Genomic DNA, 17675 nt, shown 5'->3' on the forward strand with positions numbered 1-17675 from the left:
TGGTTTAATTATACATTAACCAGGTTTTATAGTTTACTATACAGCTCCAATATACATAACCTACTTTATTATTTTACATCCCCATGGAAGTTTGACACATTTCTATAAACATGTCAACAATGTCCATTTAAGCCTTTCTGAATCCTCTGGATGTGTGAAGTTAGATTAAATATGTCACATTTTATTCATCATAAATTCTCATCTTTAATTGTGCCATTTTAATATGGGATATTGGATGTTTAACTATGCATGCAATCAGACCATAGAGAAACATCTGCTAAATTAACTATTGCTTTAAAATAGTTTTTTCCAGGATTTCTTTGAAAGCATAAAAATAAAGAACTGATTTGCCACTAAGGTCAGGAAAACATTTAATTAGGTTTAGTTTTAAGAGATAAATTAGGATTATTTATAATCAGAGGAACTTTTTATTTAGGGTAAGGGTTAGGAGTGTAACTGATGTGGTAGGTTTTAGCAACGACAGTAAACACTTGCTTGTCTTTTGCTTGTCTCACCTCAAGTATTTTTCTCTCTTTTCTGTACACCCTTTTGTACATTGGGCTATTCCAGTTGAAATTCACACACCCCCTATGGAAGACATGACCTTAGATTTCACAGGAAGTCACACACCCTGTGTGAGAGATTAAGGCCATGTCTTCCGTAGGGGTGTATGGATTTTAACTTGAATAGCCCATTCTATACATCACATATACTTTGTTTCACCTCAAGCCGTATCTTCTTATTTGGCTGCTTACAGCATTGACAATTTTGTGTGTGCTAACCTAATCCTGCAGAGCATATACATATGCATACAAAAGCGGTTTGTTGGTGTGCTTGTGGTGCAACTGCGTAAAAACACTGATATCACTACCAAACACGATGAAAAATCATACATATGTAGGTCTGATTCTTTTGTAGAAACTGCATAATGATGATTTCACTTGTTTTATTTCCATGACATAATCGTGGACAACATGTTCTAGTTATATCCCTCTTTCCCCCTACCTTTTCCTGATTCTTCCCTGCCCTCTTCTATGCCTCCATTGTCTCTCCATGTTTGCTTACTTGAGTCTGTCCTTTATTTTTCAATTTTAGCTCAACTTTGTAAAAGGTGATAGGCTAGAGATCATAGCAAAGGATGACCCTGATTGGTGGTGGGGTAAGAAGAATGAGACATATGGCTACATAGCATCCAATCATGTCAAGTCTAACCCACCTTCAGCTGAAGATGGAGTCAACTCCTGGCAAGATGAAGAGTATTTTGGTAGTTATAGTCAAATGGTATGTATGTTTGCTACACAGAATATTAAACTTTTGATCTCAATACATGATATTAACAAGCAACATTTTCAGCTGTTGTTATTACAATACAGTCTTCTTTAGTGAATTGACCCGATCTAGCTTTCTTGAAGTGTGACCAAATGACAAGGTGAATAAGAGAGGAGTAAATGAGGTCATCTACATCAGAGTTAACAAATTAATATCTCTGAATATTGATGGTGGTGCTACCCATCTTACTGTCACACTTCAAGAAAGATAGGTCATGTCATTCCGTTGAATAAAGCTGTGGTAACATTAGTTGAAATTAAATTTGTATTAACAGCAGGGATATAGTATTCTATACATGTATATGGATTACCAATACAGATGAACTTTCATGCTGATATGTATGTATGATAGTCAGCTATAGCCAAAATAACAAATTCTCGATCATGAGAGGGTGTACCTTCTGCGTCAGCGTACTTTTCATAGAATAACACGATAGCGCGACCTGCTTGACCTTGCCTAGCAACGACCGTGTGATTGGTCAATTCTCAAAAGCTGTGTTTGCGCCGTAGGCGCCGGTCATTGCATAGTACGCTTGACGCAAATAACTGTGCGTACCCAAGTTGGCTCTCATGATCGAGAATTAAATATTTTGGCTATAGTTTGATTTTGGATTTGTTTTTAAGCACCCTCTTTTCAATGCATCTGTGCAAATAAATTCCATCAAATGTCAAATTATCATCTAAACCATCCAGTTTAGGATTATAACGATTTTGACTTCAGACACACTATATTTTGAATGTTTTATATGTGTATAAATTCCCATGTCTGACTTTCATATCATAATTTTAATAAGCACTCCCCCAAAATGTCTGACTTAATGCCAGGGGCACTAATTAGTAGGGTATTGTGTAATTGATTTGTTCATATTTGTCATTTGATCCATGAACCATGTTGTATTTGAATCTCAATTCTGACAATTATGTTTCCACACAGAGGTTACATATGGAAATGTTAGAGGACCACCCCAGGACAGATACATACAGGAAAGCTATAGTACAAAACAAAAAACATATCAAAGGCAAGGTGAGTAAAGCATTCCATTGCTGTTTAAGGCCCGGTCACACTGTGACGAATAGGGGTGAACGGCAAGCGACGTTAAGCTGCGAATTGCAATTTTGAATTTACCGTCACTCACCGTGTGCTGCCGTTAGTTGTCGCTGACGAATCCGTTAGCGACCGCGAGACGGCCGCAAGTAGTCGTCGCGTTGTCGGCAAATTTTCAACATGTTGAAAATTTTGTGACGGCAAAAGAATCAGTTGTGATTCCGTTCAGATTTCGTTGGAGACCGCAACCCTCATTTCTTTGACGTTTCCATACCGTGCGAAGCCGTGTCTAGTCGCTTTGAGGTCGTCACAATTTCGTTGGTAGTCGTTGGTAAACGTCACCGATTTCAATAGACTACCCGCACGATGCAATTTTAAAGTTCATATAAAAAGAAAATAATATCAATAATAATCAAAAATATTAATATGTCTGATTATTATTGATATTGTTATTGATATTGATGTTAATATTTTTGATTATTATTGATACTGATATAAACATTTTTTATTATTATTGATATGGATGATAATATTTTTGATCATTATTGATATATTGATATTGATATAATAGTTTGGATTATTATTAATATTGATTTTCATATTTTGATTCCTATTGATATTTATATAAATTTTTTGATTATTTTTGATAAGTGTAATATTTTTTATTATTATTGATATTGATATTAATATCTTTGATTATAATAGGCCTAATTGATATTGATATTAATATCTTTGATTATAATAATTGATATTGATATTAATATTTTTGATTATTATTGATATAGATATTAAAAGTTTAGATTATTATTTACAAATTGATATGGTTTACACACCGAGTGCCACAACACTGTGTTTCATGCCCTGCAATCTTCAGGTGACTGAGCACAAATTTAAAACTACTTCTTTTTAACACGGCTTGCTGGCCTGTTGCCATGCCTACATTTACTAATTAACTCACTTCTTCTATTTAACAGATCATCTTTCCTTTGATACATTTTTCACACAAAATTGTAAACTTCTCCTCCAAACACAAATTGCAAATCCCTGAATTTTACTACTATTATTGATATATGTGTAATATTTTTGATTATTATTGATAAAGATGTTAATAGTTTTGATTATCATTGCTATGTGTAATATTTTTGATTATTATTGATATCGATATTAATATTTTTGATTATTATTGATATAGATATTAATAGTTTAGATTATTATTGATATTGCTTTTACTATTTTTGATTATTATTGATAGCCAATATATTTTTTTATCATTATTATTGATATGTGTAATATTTTTGATTACTATAATTGATATTGATATTTTTGATTATTATTGAAATAGATATTAATAGTTTGGATTATTATTGATATTGATTTTACTATTTTTGTTTATTATTGATATGTGTAATATTTTTGATTATTATTGATATTGATGTAAATAATCCTGATTATTATTGATATAGATATTAATAGTTTGGATTATTATTGATATTGATTTTACTATTTTTGATTATTGTTGATATTGATGTTAATATTTTTGATTATTATTGATACTGATATTTTTGAGTGGATGATCAGAACGTTGTGAAGAGTGGGAACGCCAAAGGGGACTATACGACCCGCACACACACAGGCTTTGATGTCGGCTGCTGAGTCATGTCATCATCACCGCAATCCACCGTCAGCTGCCATTCCTTGCCGCAGGCAAATCCGCTGCCAGCCGTCTGACCTCGTTGCTTGTTGTCGGGCTCCGTCGAGACTTCGTCACTCATCGCCCAGACAACGTCTGGATTTGGTCGCTAGTCTCCGTTTCCTGCCGCCGCCTTTCGTCCCTTGCCGTCGTGTTGTCGCTAAAGGTCGTTCCCACTCGTCACCGAATCTTGTTTTTCCTCTTTTTGTCGTCGCTTTGCCGTCAACATTTTGTGATTTTCACGTTCGTCACCTTTCGTTGCTTATCGTCCGTCATAGTGTGACCGGGCCTTTACTGTTTCCCCTCCCTATTCCCATTCCAATGCAACATTTATGTAATTCAGATAAGATGCAGATATGGATTCCCTGTGATTAAGAGTGCTTGGTGGTATTCACCATGTGTAAGCATGCTAGCATACCTGCCAACCGTTCCGATTTAATCAAATTCATTCCAATTTTTTAGTTCAAAAGGTCTAGCAATATTTTAGCTTAACTTTGTAAAAGGTCTTTAACTTCCCCCCCCCCCCCAATTTTTGATTTAAAAAATTTGAATAAAGTTTAAATTGCACAATATCAAAATACAAAGGATAAACACAAAAAAGTGCCAAAGCAGAAGAAAGAGCTGTTTGTATGCCTACAAAGTTGGCATCTTTTCTCCCTGAATTATGTATTTCAGAGACATTTTATCACATACATAGTGTATTAAAGGTTTTTAATATGTATGCCTTGGTGACCGAAAATGTGTTTGAAAACAGCACAGTGTCCAGGCAATTTATACACTCTAATTTCTAGGTGCTTCTGGGAGGGCTGCCCCCTAGACCCCCGCCAGGGCTTCACCTCTGGCCTTTGATGTGTGTGCAAACTTCACATTGTACAGTTTTCTGGGTTTTCAATGTTGGCAGGTATGTGTTGGTACAAGACTCCCCACAATCAATCTCTTAACTAAACATGGGAAATATTAAATTGAGGACCATGTGAGCATGTTTGTTGCTGGTTGGATTGCTTATTTGTCAAATTTGATTATACCATATATTCCACCATACAGACAGGGGCTAGGATGTGCAAGAGTTGATGAACACCTTAAAGTGCTTCATGCACCAAGGCCTATGAGGAACTGACATTTGTTGTCGCTGCTTCAGTGTTATAGAAAATCCTCCTGGATCATATATTGAATTCTGCAAGCACAGAACAGTTCAATAATTTACTCAAACCTAGCAAAGATATTTATCAACAACATACTTTTGCCTGTTTTGTATCATTTGTTTCATATGCACATTGCAGATGTATTCTTATATTCATTCCCATTAGGGAACAACCCAAAAATTCGATGAAGCCCTATAAACGAAAGTCCTTTCGTTAGAAGGCTAACCCCTGCCCCCATATTCATATAGGATACAGGGGCCGTCGCTATGGTGCATGGTGTTGTGGAGGGGTGCGACAATGCTAGGATATTGATCATGTTTATGGAAGAAACGAATATTGCTTTCTATTTTTAAATATTTTGTCATTATCTTTTTTGGTACGGAAAAAATAGGACTTGCTGGATTTTCAAATAAAAAAGAATGTGGTATGAAACACAACGTTTTCGACATCATTCGCCAAAGGTTAGAAAAAGTGGTCAGAAAACGTTTAAATGTCGGGTTATAAAGGGTATATAAAGGGTAAAACACGTTTTCATATTAAAGATTTGAAAAAAGAGTAACTTTTTGAAAACATTTTAGAAATAGTTTTGTAGTATGTTTTCATACATAACGTTTTAAAACGTTTTCATGACCTTTATATAACCAGGGGATGAGACTGCTCAGGTTAAATGTCGGGACCTAGGTCACAATTTGAGAAGAAATGATATACCACTACGGCCATTTGCGGAGTGATAGGAAGATGATTAATATCATGCATGCCTCATCAGTTACTTGGTATAACTGATTTATTATAGAATAGTTCTTATACCATAAAATATATTAAAAATATTTTATCATAATGATAAAATGTGACCAAATGACGGGAAATAAACTAACCTATGTCAATTCAGTTCGTAGAGATGATATACCACTTGTGTGAATCGTGACCTTTTTCAGTCGCAATTCCCAGATATCGAAGTTCCCTAATCGGTCCATGAGTGACCAAACCGTTCCTGGTAAGCCGTATACTTCTATTACAGTATATGCAGTCTACATGTTCTTTGTTGACAAGGGGCAGTCTTCAGTGAACAGCTCTCTTTTCAGAGCCAACAAACCTTTAAATTTAGCAGATAGGCGAGGTCTGCTTGTTTTCTGTTGACAAGGGGCAGTTTTTAGTGAACGGTTCTTTTCAGAGCCACCAAACCTTTAAAATCAGCAGATAGGCGAGGTCTGCTTGTTTCTGTAGACAAGGGGCAGTTTCAGTGAACGGCTCTTTTCAGAGCCACCAAAACCTTTTAAATTAGCAGATAGGCGAGATCTGCTTGTTCTCTGTTGACAAGGGACAGTCTTCAGTGAACAGCTCTCTTTTCAGAGCCAACAAACCTTTAAATTTAGCAGATAGGCGAGGTCTGCTTGTTTTCTGTTGACAAGGGGCAGTTTTTAGTGAACGGTTCTTTTCAGAGCCACCAAACCTTTAAAATCAGCAGATAGGCGAGGTCTGCTTGTTTCTGTAGACAAGGGGCAGTTTCAGTGAACGGCTCTTTTCAGAGCCACCAAAACCTTTTAAATTAGCAGATAGGCGAGATCTGCTTGTTCTCTGTTGACAAGGGACAGTCTTCAGTGAACAGCTATTTTCAGAGCCACCAAACCTTTAAAATCAGCAGATAGGCGAGGTCTGCTTGTTTCTGTAGACAAGGGGCAGTCTTCAGTGAACGGCTCTTTTCAGAGCCACCAAAAACCTTTTAAATTAGCAGATAGGGGAGATCTGTTTGTTCTCTGTTGACAAGGGGCAGTCTTCAGTGAACGGCTCTTTTCAGAGCCATCAGTAGGCAAGGGCGGTCTACATGTCTCATTCGTATATAGACCTGAAGAAGTCAGAGCTACTCCTGACGAAAGCTTGACAGTTCTAAACTTGTCCGACGGCGAACCCGCTAAAAACCCACTAATTGTTATGAATTCCGTCGTAAAAGCCTATCCCACAATTTCCCCGATATAACCCAACATTTTAATGTTATTAAAACTTTTTTACCAAAACCAAAACCCCAAAATATAACATGTTTAAAACGTTTTAAAAACGTTTTGTGTTTGCTCGGACAGTTGCTTTAAAAATGAACTTATATGACGTTGCCGGTTGCGAGTACTGCACTCCATATTGATTTGAAATCATTTTGAAGATACCACTTCGGAAAATACTAAAATTTGAAAATGATATTTTAAATCCTTAAAAAAAGATAAACTTTGACCGATGTTTTAACTACTTTTTACAAACGTAATCAGACTTTCTGACCCCCTCCCCCCTAACGAAAGGACTTTCGTTTATAGGGCTTCATCGAACTTTTGGGTTGTTCCCTTATACATGTAGTATTTAAACATATACAGACTTTAATCATGTGATATATTTGATTTAAATACAGGTTGTTTTGGATGTTGGATGTGGATCAGGAATTCTAAGCTTTTTCTGTGCCAAATATGGACAAGCTAAAAGGGTAAGTTGTTGGTCAAAGGGTGTCTACATTTCAATAGCAAACATTTATCTCTGAAAACCACTCGAAACTTCCAAATATTGTCACTGGTTTATGCAAAACAATACCCAAACATACACACCCACTACCATATGGGAAATTGCCTCCAAATGGGAATGCTGTTTAGGACTATGCAAACAGGGACATTACTCTCTGACTAACATGACATGCACAAATGAGATACATCAATCAGGGGCTGATTTTTGATCACTGATAGCATATGAATGCTCAGATTTGTATTTACATTATTTGCAGCCCATTGCCAGTTGGAATGTAGAGTATTATACTAATTTCTCCCATTTGGAAGTGATTACAAATGCACCCCTACACACAAGGCTAGGAATGGGGTTTGGCTTTGTTGTTAAGGATGTAATAAACCTTTTCTTTGTAATTCATCATACAGGTTTATGCTGTTGAAGCAAGTGATTTTGCACACTACACCAAGAAATTAGTGGATCACAATGGGCTTTCAGATCAAATCATAGTCATCAAAGGGAAGATTGAAGAACAACAAATACCTGAACAAGTAGATCTTATTATCTCAGAATGGATGGGCACATTTCTATTGGTAAGGATAACTGTAAAACTTTCAAAATCAGGGCTCAAAGAATATGTGACGTGTCATGTCAAAAGGAGACACTTTTAGGCAGGTTTTTAATTTTAAGGTTTTTATATTATCTTAAATATAGAGATATTTTGCTCCACAACGCCGTTTTCCCCAATGAAATCGGACATTCCTAAGCGAAGATATTGAGTTAAGTAAGTTATGGTATTAAAAATTGGAAATTGAGATATCGGCCTTTAGAAATATTATTGACAATGTTGAGAGCAGGAATTACCTTGAAAAATGTCTCAAAAAATACAAGATGCCAGTTATTTTCCGGTCTGAAACTATCAGACAATATTTTTAACATTAATAGCATCACAAATTCGCAACAAACCCAAATTGTGAAAAAATCACCCCCGGGCAGATGTTTGGCTATTTCTCCATTTACAATCCTGCCCAAAAGTGTCTCCTTTTAACATGACATGTCACATATGACAATCAACATGCCATGGGTCACTCATCGTCAGAAGTGACGGGTGTGTGTGGACATTGGGTGTTTTGGTGAAAGGTTATAAGTACATAGTAATAACAAAGCACTCACAACTTTCTTGCATTCAATTAACAATTATTGCATCTGTGAAATTATTATATTCTTTGACCACTGGTTGATATCTTACAAATCCTGATCTATAATATTTAATAGTGGTGGAGGTTTTGTGACATTGCCATGACAAAAACTGATGTTTAAGTCATTATATGCTCTCCTTCTGCTTTCATCATGGCTGTCTAGTGAACCTTACATTTAGCTTGGTGCCATTTCCATTCATTCCTCACATTAGAATCTTGATTGACATAAACTCCTTAGGCAAAACAAAAATAGTGTGTCCCAAAGCTTGTGAAGATTTAAAATCCAACAGGGAATGTGTTTTTTGCTCTTCCTAACCCTAGAACTTTCAAAACATTTTAAAACAAATAATGAAATATTTGTTGAAAAACTAATAGTACTAATTAAAAGTAATAATTACACAATTCTTCCAACAAAGAACAGATTTTTTTTGTAAAAAAAAATTAAATCATCAATTTTTTCAAGACCAATGTGTACCATAAAATTAACGAGATTTGATATATGCTTTTTTTTGCCTTATACTTGATACTAGATATATAAACCTATTATTAGCAAGAATATATTACCAATTGTTGAAATAAAGTTAAAAAGTCATTATTTCTGGAGTCAGTCATTAATATGTTGACCAATGATCTTTTCTTTTTCAGTTTGAATGGATGATTCAGTTTTATGTACCAGAGATTGCTGATTAATGCACATATTTACATAGTAATAGTATCTAGCTCAGATTGACAAGTTGACCAATGATGATCTTTTATTTTTCAGTTTGAATGGATGATTGAATGTGTTTTATATGCCAGAGATTGTTGGTTAAGAAGTAGTGGTGTGATGTGGCCTTCCCATGCACATATTCTATTAGTTCCCAGCTCAGCCAACCAACAACTAGAAAAGTTACAATTCTGGAACTCAGTCCATGGCTTTGATTTCACTCCTCTAATGTAAGTAGAAATAAAGGTTTCATTGTGGGTGCTCTCTGTACTTACAGGTTAAAGGTCATTGTGAGGTTATTTTGTCAAAATCATGAATTTTTGGGTTAATCCTTCATGTAATTGTACATGAAATTTACGGTTAAGATTATGGTTAGGGGCCAGGATTAAGGTTAGGGTTAGGATTAGCTTAAAGGCTTTCTTACACAAAATATTACATGAAGGATCAATCAATTTTTTTTACATCAGATAAAATGCACAGATCGCCCCGCACTTGATCATAAAAGCCCTGATTCATGTGTTGCAATCATGTAGATAAGTTTTTACCCTGTGGGCACTACCGGCTGATTATCAGACTCTGATGCTGGTTTCATACTTTCTGTTGCTTTGGGCTAGCCATGGAGTGAACAATATATCGGCTAACCGCTGGTCACCACTAGCATTTCTAATGCGACTGCACAGTGAAGCAAAATCATTGTCAATGCGACAAGTGGTAGGAAAGTATGAAACCAGCATAAGAACTTTGGAAATAAGATGATTGGTTGCAGTGATTTGTATACACAGAATTAAAACCAGAGAACCCGGACGCCCTATACTACCATGTACAATAGCGCTGTCAGCTATTAGGGGTATTCGGGTCCTTGCCGACGGTGCGTGGGAACAATTCTGCATCTCATCTGAAGCTTTTAGGTATCGGGTGCAGGTTGCATCAAGTGCGTCTCTCAAATGTGTCTAATTTGTGATGTCACGCTCACATGACAACGGTTGCTTTGAGCACATTCCGAGCAAAACCAAATACCCCCAATTTTTGCTCCATGTTTGTATCAAGATGGCGGTTGAGTCCTGGTTCTCTGGTTTTAATTCTGTGGGTGTATATCACCTATTGAACACTATGTAGTAAAAAGTGAAAAAGGTGTCTTCACCAATATATACATCTGTGCAACATTCAGATAATTAAAAATGTTTAATTTCAAAAGTCAAAGCTGCGCACTAATCTTTTTGAAGATCAACCATATGAAAGACATTAATTTGCTGCTCAAGATAACTCTTGTTTGTTTTTCTATATTAATGTGTCTTATGCTTGGCTAACAAACCAGCTGATATTTAACTAATGCATTGACCAAGCCTGCATGACTGTTCTAATTTGATGCAATATTAAGTACCGCTGCTCTGTTGACCTTTCAAAGGCAGATGCTCAGATTATAAGTCTCGTCTCTCATCACATCATCACCAGTTTTTCTTATCAATCATATTTTTGACATTTATCATGTGATAAGTGGGCTTAATTATATTTGTTCAAAGGATATGAGCAAAAATATTGTTGGGCTTTGTTCAACACACAATACTGTGTAGGTTACTCTAACACCCTTTTTGTGCTCTTATAAAATCTAAACTATAGAGTTGACAGATGGGGATTTTGGGTCTTTTAATAATGATTGATTGTTCATTGTATATCCAGATGACGAATTCCCTGCCCCCCTCTGTGAATCAGTTATCTCAGGGCGCATGTCATTGTGCGCAGCTTCAAAGTCATGGGCATCCACTGAAAAGTGGTGGCACACTTGTGCACGCATTTAAAAACATTGCATAGGTGTGCACGAAACAGGTGCCTCAAAGCATTGACGTTACTGAGTCGCCAAAAGTAAAAGTGCTACAGTGGAAAGGTTGGACGTTGGACCAATCTGGGAAATGATCAGGATAATTAAGATCAGATTAGGTGGGATGGGTCACAGTCTTTTCAATGACCATTTTTTGGCTCAGAAGCTGCAGTTGATTGCTTCACTCACCATCCTTTTCAAATGTTTCTGTATCCTCTCCTGATAACAAGCCCTTATACTGCAAGGAGAAGTGTCATTTGGCAGTACAGCATACATTTGGTAATCATATTCCTTCCATAATGGAGGCTTGGTAAGAGTGGAAGCTATATTCAATTTTGAAGTGATCTATTTGAGCCAATATGAGTGCATCACATGTTACCACAGAATATTCTTTCGGTCCTACCGATGCACATTTTTGCGTATAAAATGAAAAGCAATCTGCATATGAAACTCCACATGCAAAGAGTTGGTCAGGATCATTCAAACAAAGTTAAAATACTGATGAAATTACACCATCCTATAAAACATTGAATGGAAGTACTAGAACCTTGTACTTGCACTATTTTCTTGTGTTTACTATCAGGAGTATTGTTTGGTGTTTGATTTATTTTCAGCCCTGTAGCTCAGCAAGAGTTTTTTAGCAAACCTGTTTATAATCATGATGTAGAACCTGGCAGCTGCTTATCAAGGCCCAGCTCTATTCTTGATATAGACATGAAAACTGTATCTATTTTTGATCTGATGGTGAGTACTGCTTTGCCTGTTGTTAATTCTTCTCAATTTGTTTGTTCCATATATTTTATTATTGCCTCCCAATTCCAGAAAAATACAGCCCTAATGTGTTTTCCAAAAATCAGAATACATAATCTAAAATTAGTCTTTTTACAAGTCTTTGGGCTTGAGTGTCACAGCATACAAAAAGTACCCTTAAGACACATGTTTTTGGCACTTATTTCCAAAATTGCCAGTTAGTTACAACAAATTAGCATTTAGCTATGTTTCATTTTGTAAAACTGGATATAAATATTTTAATCCCAAAAGATGTAGTGCTGTATTTTTCTGGAATCTGGAGTACCATAGCTTCTTGCTTGCTTACTGCTTCTGGCAAGAAAATTGTGAAATTGTTATATACATGTACCATCAGTGAAATATACCTAAGTGTATTTTTTACTCATTTGCACCAAGGGGCAAAATGTAGCTTTTTTAGCAATGCCTTGCTTTTGAAAATCAAAGGTTTGGTTTTGAAGTTATGATAAATTTAGCCGATATATTTTTTAGGTTTTCATTTTATTTTGAGTTTACTTTGTCTTGTTGTCAAAACTTGCTAGGCTGACTTAATATATTTGCTAAAACGGGTCACAATTGAAAGTAAGTGCCATGAAACTGTGATGATAAAGCCTTTCAATCAGAAATATTGGATCAGTGGTCCCCAAGCTGGACCCCATTTCACAGAGACTTTTTATATTTCAGGTTGTTTTCTATTTTTGTCTCATAGCTTATGGTAGAGATAAATGCAAGTAATCAATTACAGAATGATTACAACTAGATGACAGAACATATCTGTTGACAGCATCAAATATTCCATCCAACGTAAACTAGGTGTTTGTTAAATGTGACTTACAATTACTATAGCTATGTACTCAGACCCGTAGTCAGGGTTTATTTGGTTTCACAGAAAAAGCAGACCTTTTGTGATTTTTTTCCTTGGACTTTTTTTTGGATTGGCATTTTTTGGATACATCCCCTGGCTTCAAACCTGTATGTGCTGGTATCTTGTAGCAAGATGGGTCTCTTGTAGGGTATTCTTATAGTATTTTAGTTTTCTTGCCCATTTGAGATTTTTTGGACATCAATTTGGAATAACTATAAATTAACATATCTCAGAATTGTTTAAGCTACAGCTATATTTAGAAAAGTAATTTTTCTTCAAATCTATGTAGTTGTTATCAATGACAAATTGGAAACAAATTGTTATTTGTTTTTTGCAGAAAAAATAGCTTTGATCAATTATACTCAGAATTGTTTGAGCTACAGCTATATTTAGAAAAATACCTTTTCTTCAAATCTATGTAGTTATCAATGACAAATTGGAAACAAATTACAAATTGTTATTTGTTTTTTGTAGAAAAAAATAGCTTTGATCAATTATACTCAGACTTGTTTGAGCTACGCTATTTTTAGAAAAAATACCTTTTCTTCAAAACTATGTAGTCACTTGTCATTAATGACAAATTGGAACCAAATTACCAATTTTGAAAAAATCATTTTGATCAATTATTTTAGTTTTACAGCTATTCAAATTTATCATGAAATTACGAAAATATGAATTAAGAATTCTCAAAAAAAATGGCAAAATGTGCTAAAAATGTGTAATTGGGTTTTTTTTTGGGGGGGGGACAGAAGTAGCTAACTGCAGACTGTTTTATTTATTGATGTTCAGAATGTATATTGATCACATCTCATGTTTCAGTTTCATAACAAAATGTTTGCTTTTTTATAATTATAAATACTTTGGTATATCATTACATCACTTTTTTTTTTCATTATTGGATAGAAATGTTAATAAATGTTGTTTTGTTCATTTTGTGTCTTTTTCTCCTCCAGGAAGTATCCAATCCCTTTAGTTTTATCATCCAGAAATCTGGCACATTCCATGGATTCTCATCTTGGTTCACTGTAGATTTCAATGGATACCCATCAACAAATGGACAAGTCCCTGTTGTATTGGACACTGGCCCAGATTTCCCGTAAGTAATGTTGTTTGTAGTATAATAATGAACTGATTACAAGAAAAACATAAAAAAAACCTATTCAACATATGTTCTGGGGGAGGGGAGTACTTGAATAAGTTTTTGGTGGGTAAGTGCCTTCCAGATTTCAAAAATGCAGGCTCTGGATTGATGTTGGGGGACATAATATGGGGTCTCTGGAACTAAAAATATAGTTTGGTCCAGTGCCCTTTTAGTGAAAATTTCTCAGAAATACATGGTTTGAGCTCAAATGTGAAGCTAATTTTAGCATATTTGGAGGAAATTTTAGCCAAAAGACTCTAGGAACTTCAAATGGGGGTCTCCGGAACGGAAAAGGAAATTGATGGGTGGGGGTCTTTAATCTTTAATTAATTGTAACGATTAGCAAATGCAAGGCAAAACCCAATGACTGACAAACAATAAATTTAATAACATGCATGCGAAGTAAGCTGATTTTAAGCCACCAAATCTTTTCATCTTGTATTTTCCATATTCACCAGTTCAACTCATTGGAAGCAAGATTTCTTCATGATGGATGAAGCTGTGCAACTTTACAAAGGAGACCAAATAGATGGCACAATATCAATTAACAGAAATTATGAATGGAAGAGACATCTCAGTGTTAAACTTGACTTTACTGTTACTAGTAAAACAATAGGCATAAAAGTAAGTAGCAATGTAAACCAGGAATTATAATGTAGTTGAAAAACTTTGTTTGTAGAAATTACAGAAACCATGCCTGAATGTCTAAGATTTTGATTAGTTTCATGCCATGCCGTAATCAATTGTCAATCAAACAATGCAGTCAGATAATGCATTACTCCATAGTGAATTTACTTTCCCTTTTGGTGTTTGGTGACATATTGCACAACTGATAACAGGCATTTAATTAGACAGTGCAGTGAGTTATTCTTGCATATTACAAATTTGCTCGATGCATAGACCATTGAAATAGTCTATGCGTCGAGCAAATTTGTAATAAATAACATCAATATTAGCATCCATTTGATTTGATTGACAGAGAAGCTACATGCCTTTTCATGGCATTAAGATTTATAATTAGTAAGTTTTTAGCAGGTTCACTGTCGGACAAGTTTAGAACTGTCAAGCTTTATATCAATCATCTTGCTGACAGCAAGTATGCTAATACTTTTAAGTATTTAAAAATACCCATTCAGGTGAACTTGTATGTGATGTATTTTATTAAATAAATAAGTTATTTTGAGTCAGTTTTGTCTTTCAAGACTGATTCCAGAAAAATACAATTTTTGGGATTAAACAAATATTATCCTGTTTTGCAAAATATAACATAACTCAATCCTAATCCTTTAGTTAGACCTAACTCGCAATAAAAGTCTATTGTATCAATAATGAATTCAAACATGTTGAATTAACTCCCTGTTATTTTGTATCTTTCTAGAAATACAAGAAAGTTTTCCCAATTTGGAGATGATAGAGCAACTGATATTCTTTGGTTCACCTCAAGTTTGGTAGTGACGTCAATGCTTTTTTGCGGTTTCATTGCAATGGTGCTGACAAACCGCCCCTGGTACACATAATGCATGTCAGCTTTGTGTGATTAACATTATACATATGATTCAATACTGTGACCAGAGAAATATGCACTGAACTTGAGGCAAACCAATGTATAACAGTGATGATCCAGCCAAGTTCTTCAGGAGCTGCAAGGTGTGGTCTAGAAGTCTGAATCAAATCTAATGGTGAATACTGCTGATTCCTTGATATCTTCCACATGAGCAAGATAGTATTCGTCAACCGAAGCTCACACTTTTATACATCTGAATGTACAGGTGGATGCATTTCAAAGGTGAAGATCTAAGACTATCAATGAGGTAGAACCAAAGAGTACCGACTCTGCCATATTTGGAGGGTAAATAGTGTACCTCCAGATAATTTTGTTATGCACATGGCATACTTTGATTGTAAGTGTGTGGTAACATGGTTGTGCCAAAAATATGCGCTAAACACTGAGTGCCCAAACCTTTGTAACACTCAAGCTTAAATTATCGTTCAATTTCAGGCTCTTGCTAAAAAACATAGAAGGTATGCTATTTGCCCTCCATGAGCAACAAAACAATATGGCAGATTAACTTTAATTTTACACTTGTGGATATTTTGAGTTGGTACTCTTTGGGTATAATCTCTTTGAAAAATATTCAAATGCAGGACCCCAGGCTGTTCCTGAACACCCATCCACCTGGCAGGGGGCGTGGAGCTGACAAGTAATAGGGAGTTTTCAATTTCCACGACGGATGGTTCTGTGATGGTAAAACACCAAACGTTGTCATCGCCATGACGGTTGTTAAACTCTTTGTGTGTTGTAGAGTTTGGAGGATGATGCATTACAAAGTCGACGACGACAACGTTTGGCATTTTATCATCGCAGAACCATCCGCCGTGGAAATCGGAAACGTCTTAATGTTGCTGTGAGACAAACAACATTCCATAAATATCTGGATGTCTGGTATTTATCAATTCTTGGTCAATATGAGTAATGTAAATATTGGCCAAGTAATATTTGTATTGAGGCTGGTTATTTATTTATAATTACTAGCCTGAGTGGCTGGTGACAAAAAGTGAAGATCTGCAAAGAATTCCCAGACTGAATGGACTGTATGTGCAAAACAAGTTAAACCAGGTGTAACTTTAGACCTGATATGAACAATGAGGTACAACAAAGAGTACCAATGTTTGTTTATGCTAAATAGTGCTGCTCCATATTATTTGCCTGGTGCATAGCGAAATGCTCTCTGTAACTGACATGGTGAAGTTGGTACTCTTCGTTGTACCTCATTGTTCAGACCAGGTCTTATTTGTGCATACGGCCCAAAATTTGCAGGTTTTCATGTTGCGAATGAATCCAGGAAAATGTAATAGAATGCACTGCTAAATTGTAAACATAGTGTGAACCCAATGCAAGCAACTGCCAAATTATATTATATGTCTTCCAGCTTCATACGGTACACTGTTTACCTTCCCTTGGGCAGTGGTGTCAATGCTTTTACATTGGTGCAAATATAGGTGTGGTTTTTATGCACCAGTTCAAATACTGTGTCATGTATTGTAAGTTCTGCCATCACTATATCATTGAAAACAAACAGCACTGCTGTTGGTTAAAATATTGTTTATGTCACTAACTAATTGTAATATGTGACATGATCGATGGGATTGAGTCACAGAAACTTGACAATTTTGTTTTCAAGTTGAGTAAGCTAAGAGCAAACCATTCACACCAAAACATGACAGTTTCTTATTTGAGTAGGAACATCTGATTTAAATCTTACAACGTTGCAGCTTACAAAAGCCATCTCATGATATATATTGACACATGAACTCCTTTTTTTGTGCATCAGTTGAGGTCAGAAGTTCCAAAACATGTGGATATGGCAACACCATTTCTAGAGATTGTGCATTACTTCAAAAAAAAAATCCAAAACACAATTTTGACATGATGTTATGAGTGTTGTGACTTTAATCAATGGGGTATGGGTATAGTCGCTGGC

General features: G+C 35.5%; 1 protein-coding gene across 1 annotated transcript in view; it reads left to right on the top strand.

Annotated features, from left to right (window-relative positions):
• Positions 1-16119, top strand: part of LOC140153287 (protein arginine N-methyltransferase 2-like) — a 55173-nt gene extending 39054 nt beyond the window's left edge. The window contains exons 3-11 of the mRNA XM_072175993.1: positions 1096-1281; positions 2263-2352; positions 7598-7669; positions 8109-8273; positions 9643-9815; positions 12016-12145; positions 14006-14148; positions 14652-14817; positions 15572-16119. Of these exons, the coding sequence (XP_072032094.1) occupies positions 1096-1281; positions 2263-2352; positions 7598-7669; positions 8109-8273; positions 9643-9815; positions 12016-12145; positions 14006-14148; positions 14652-14817; positions 15572-15604 (1158 nt within the window). The 3' untranslated portion in view covers positions 15605-16119. The remainder of the gene's footprint in view (positions 1-1095; positions 1282-2262; positions 2353-7597; positions 7670-8108; positions 8274-9642; positions 9816-12015; positions 12146-14005; positions 14149-14651; positions 14818-15571) is intronic.
• The last annotated feature ends 1556 nt before the right edge of the window (positions 16120-17675 follow it).

The sequence above is a fragment of the Amphiura filiformis genome, chromosome 5 (genome assembly GCF_039555335.1).
Source record: "Amphiura filiformis chromosome 5, Afil_fr2py, whole genome shotgun sequence".
NCBI lineage: Eukaryota > Metazoa > Echinodermata > Ophiuroidea > Amphilepidida > Amphiuridae > Amphiura > Amphiura filiformis.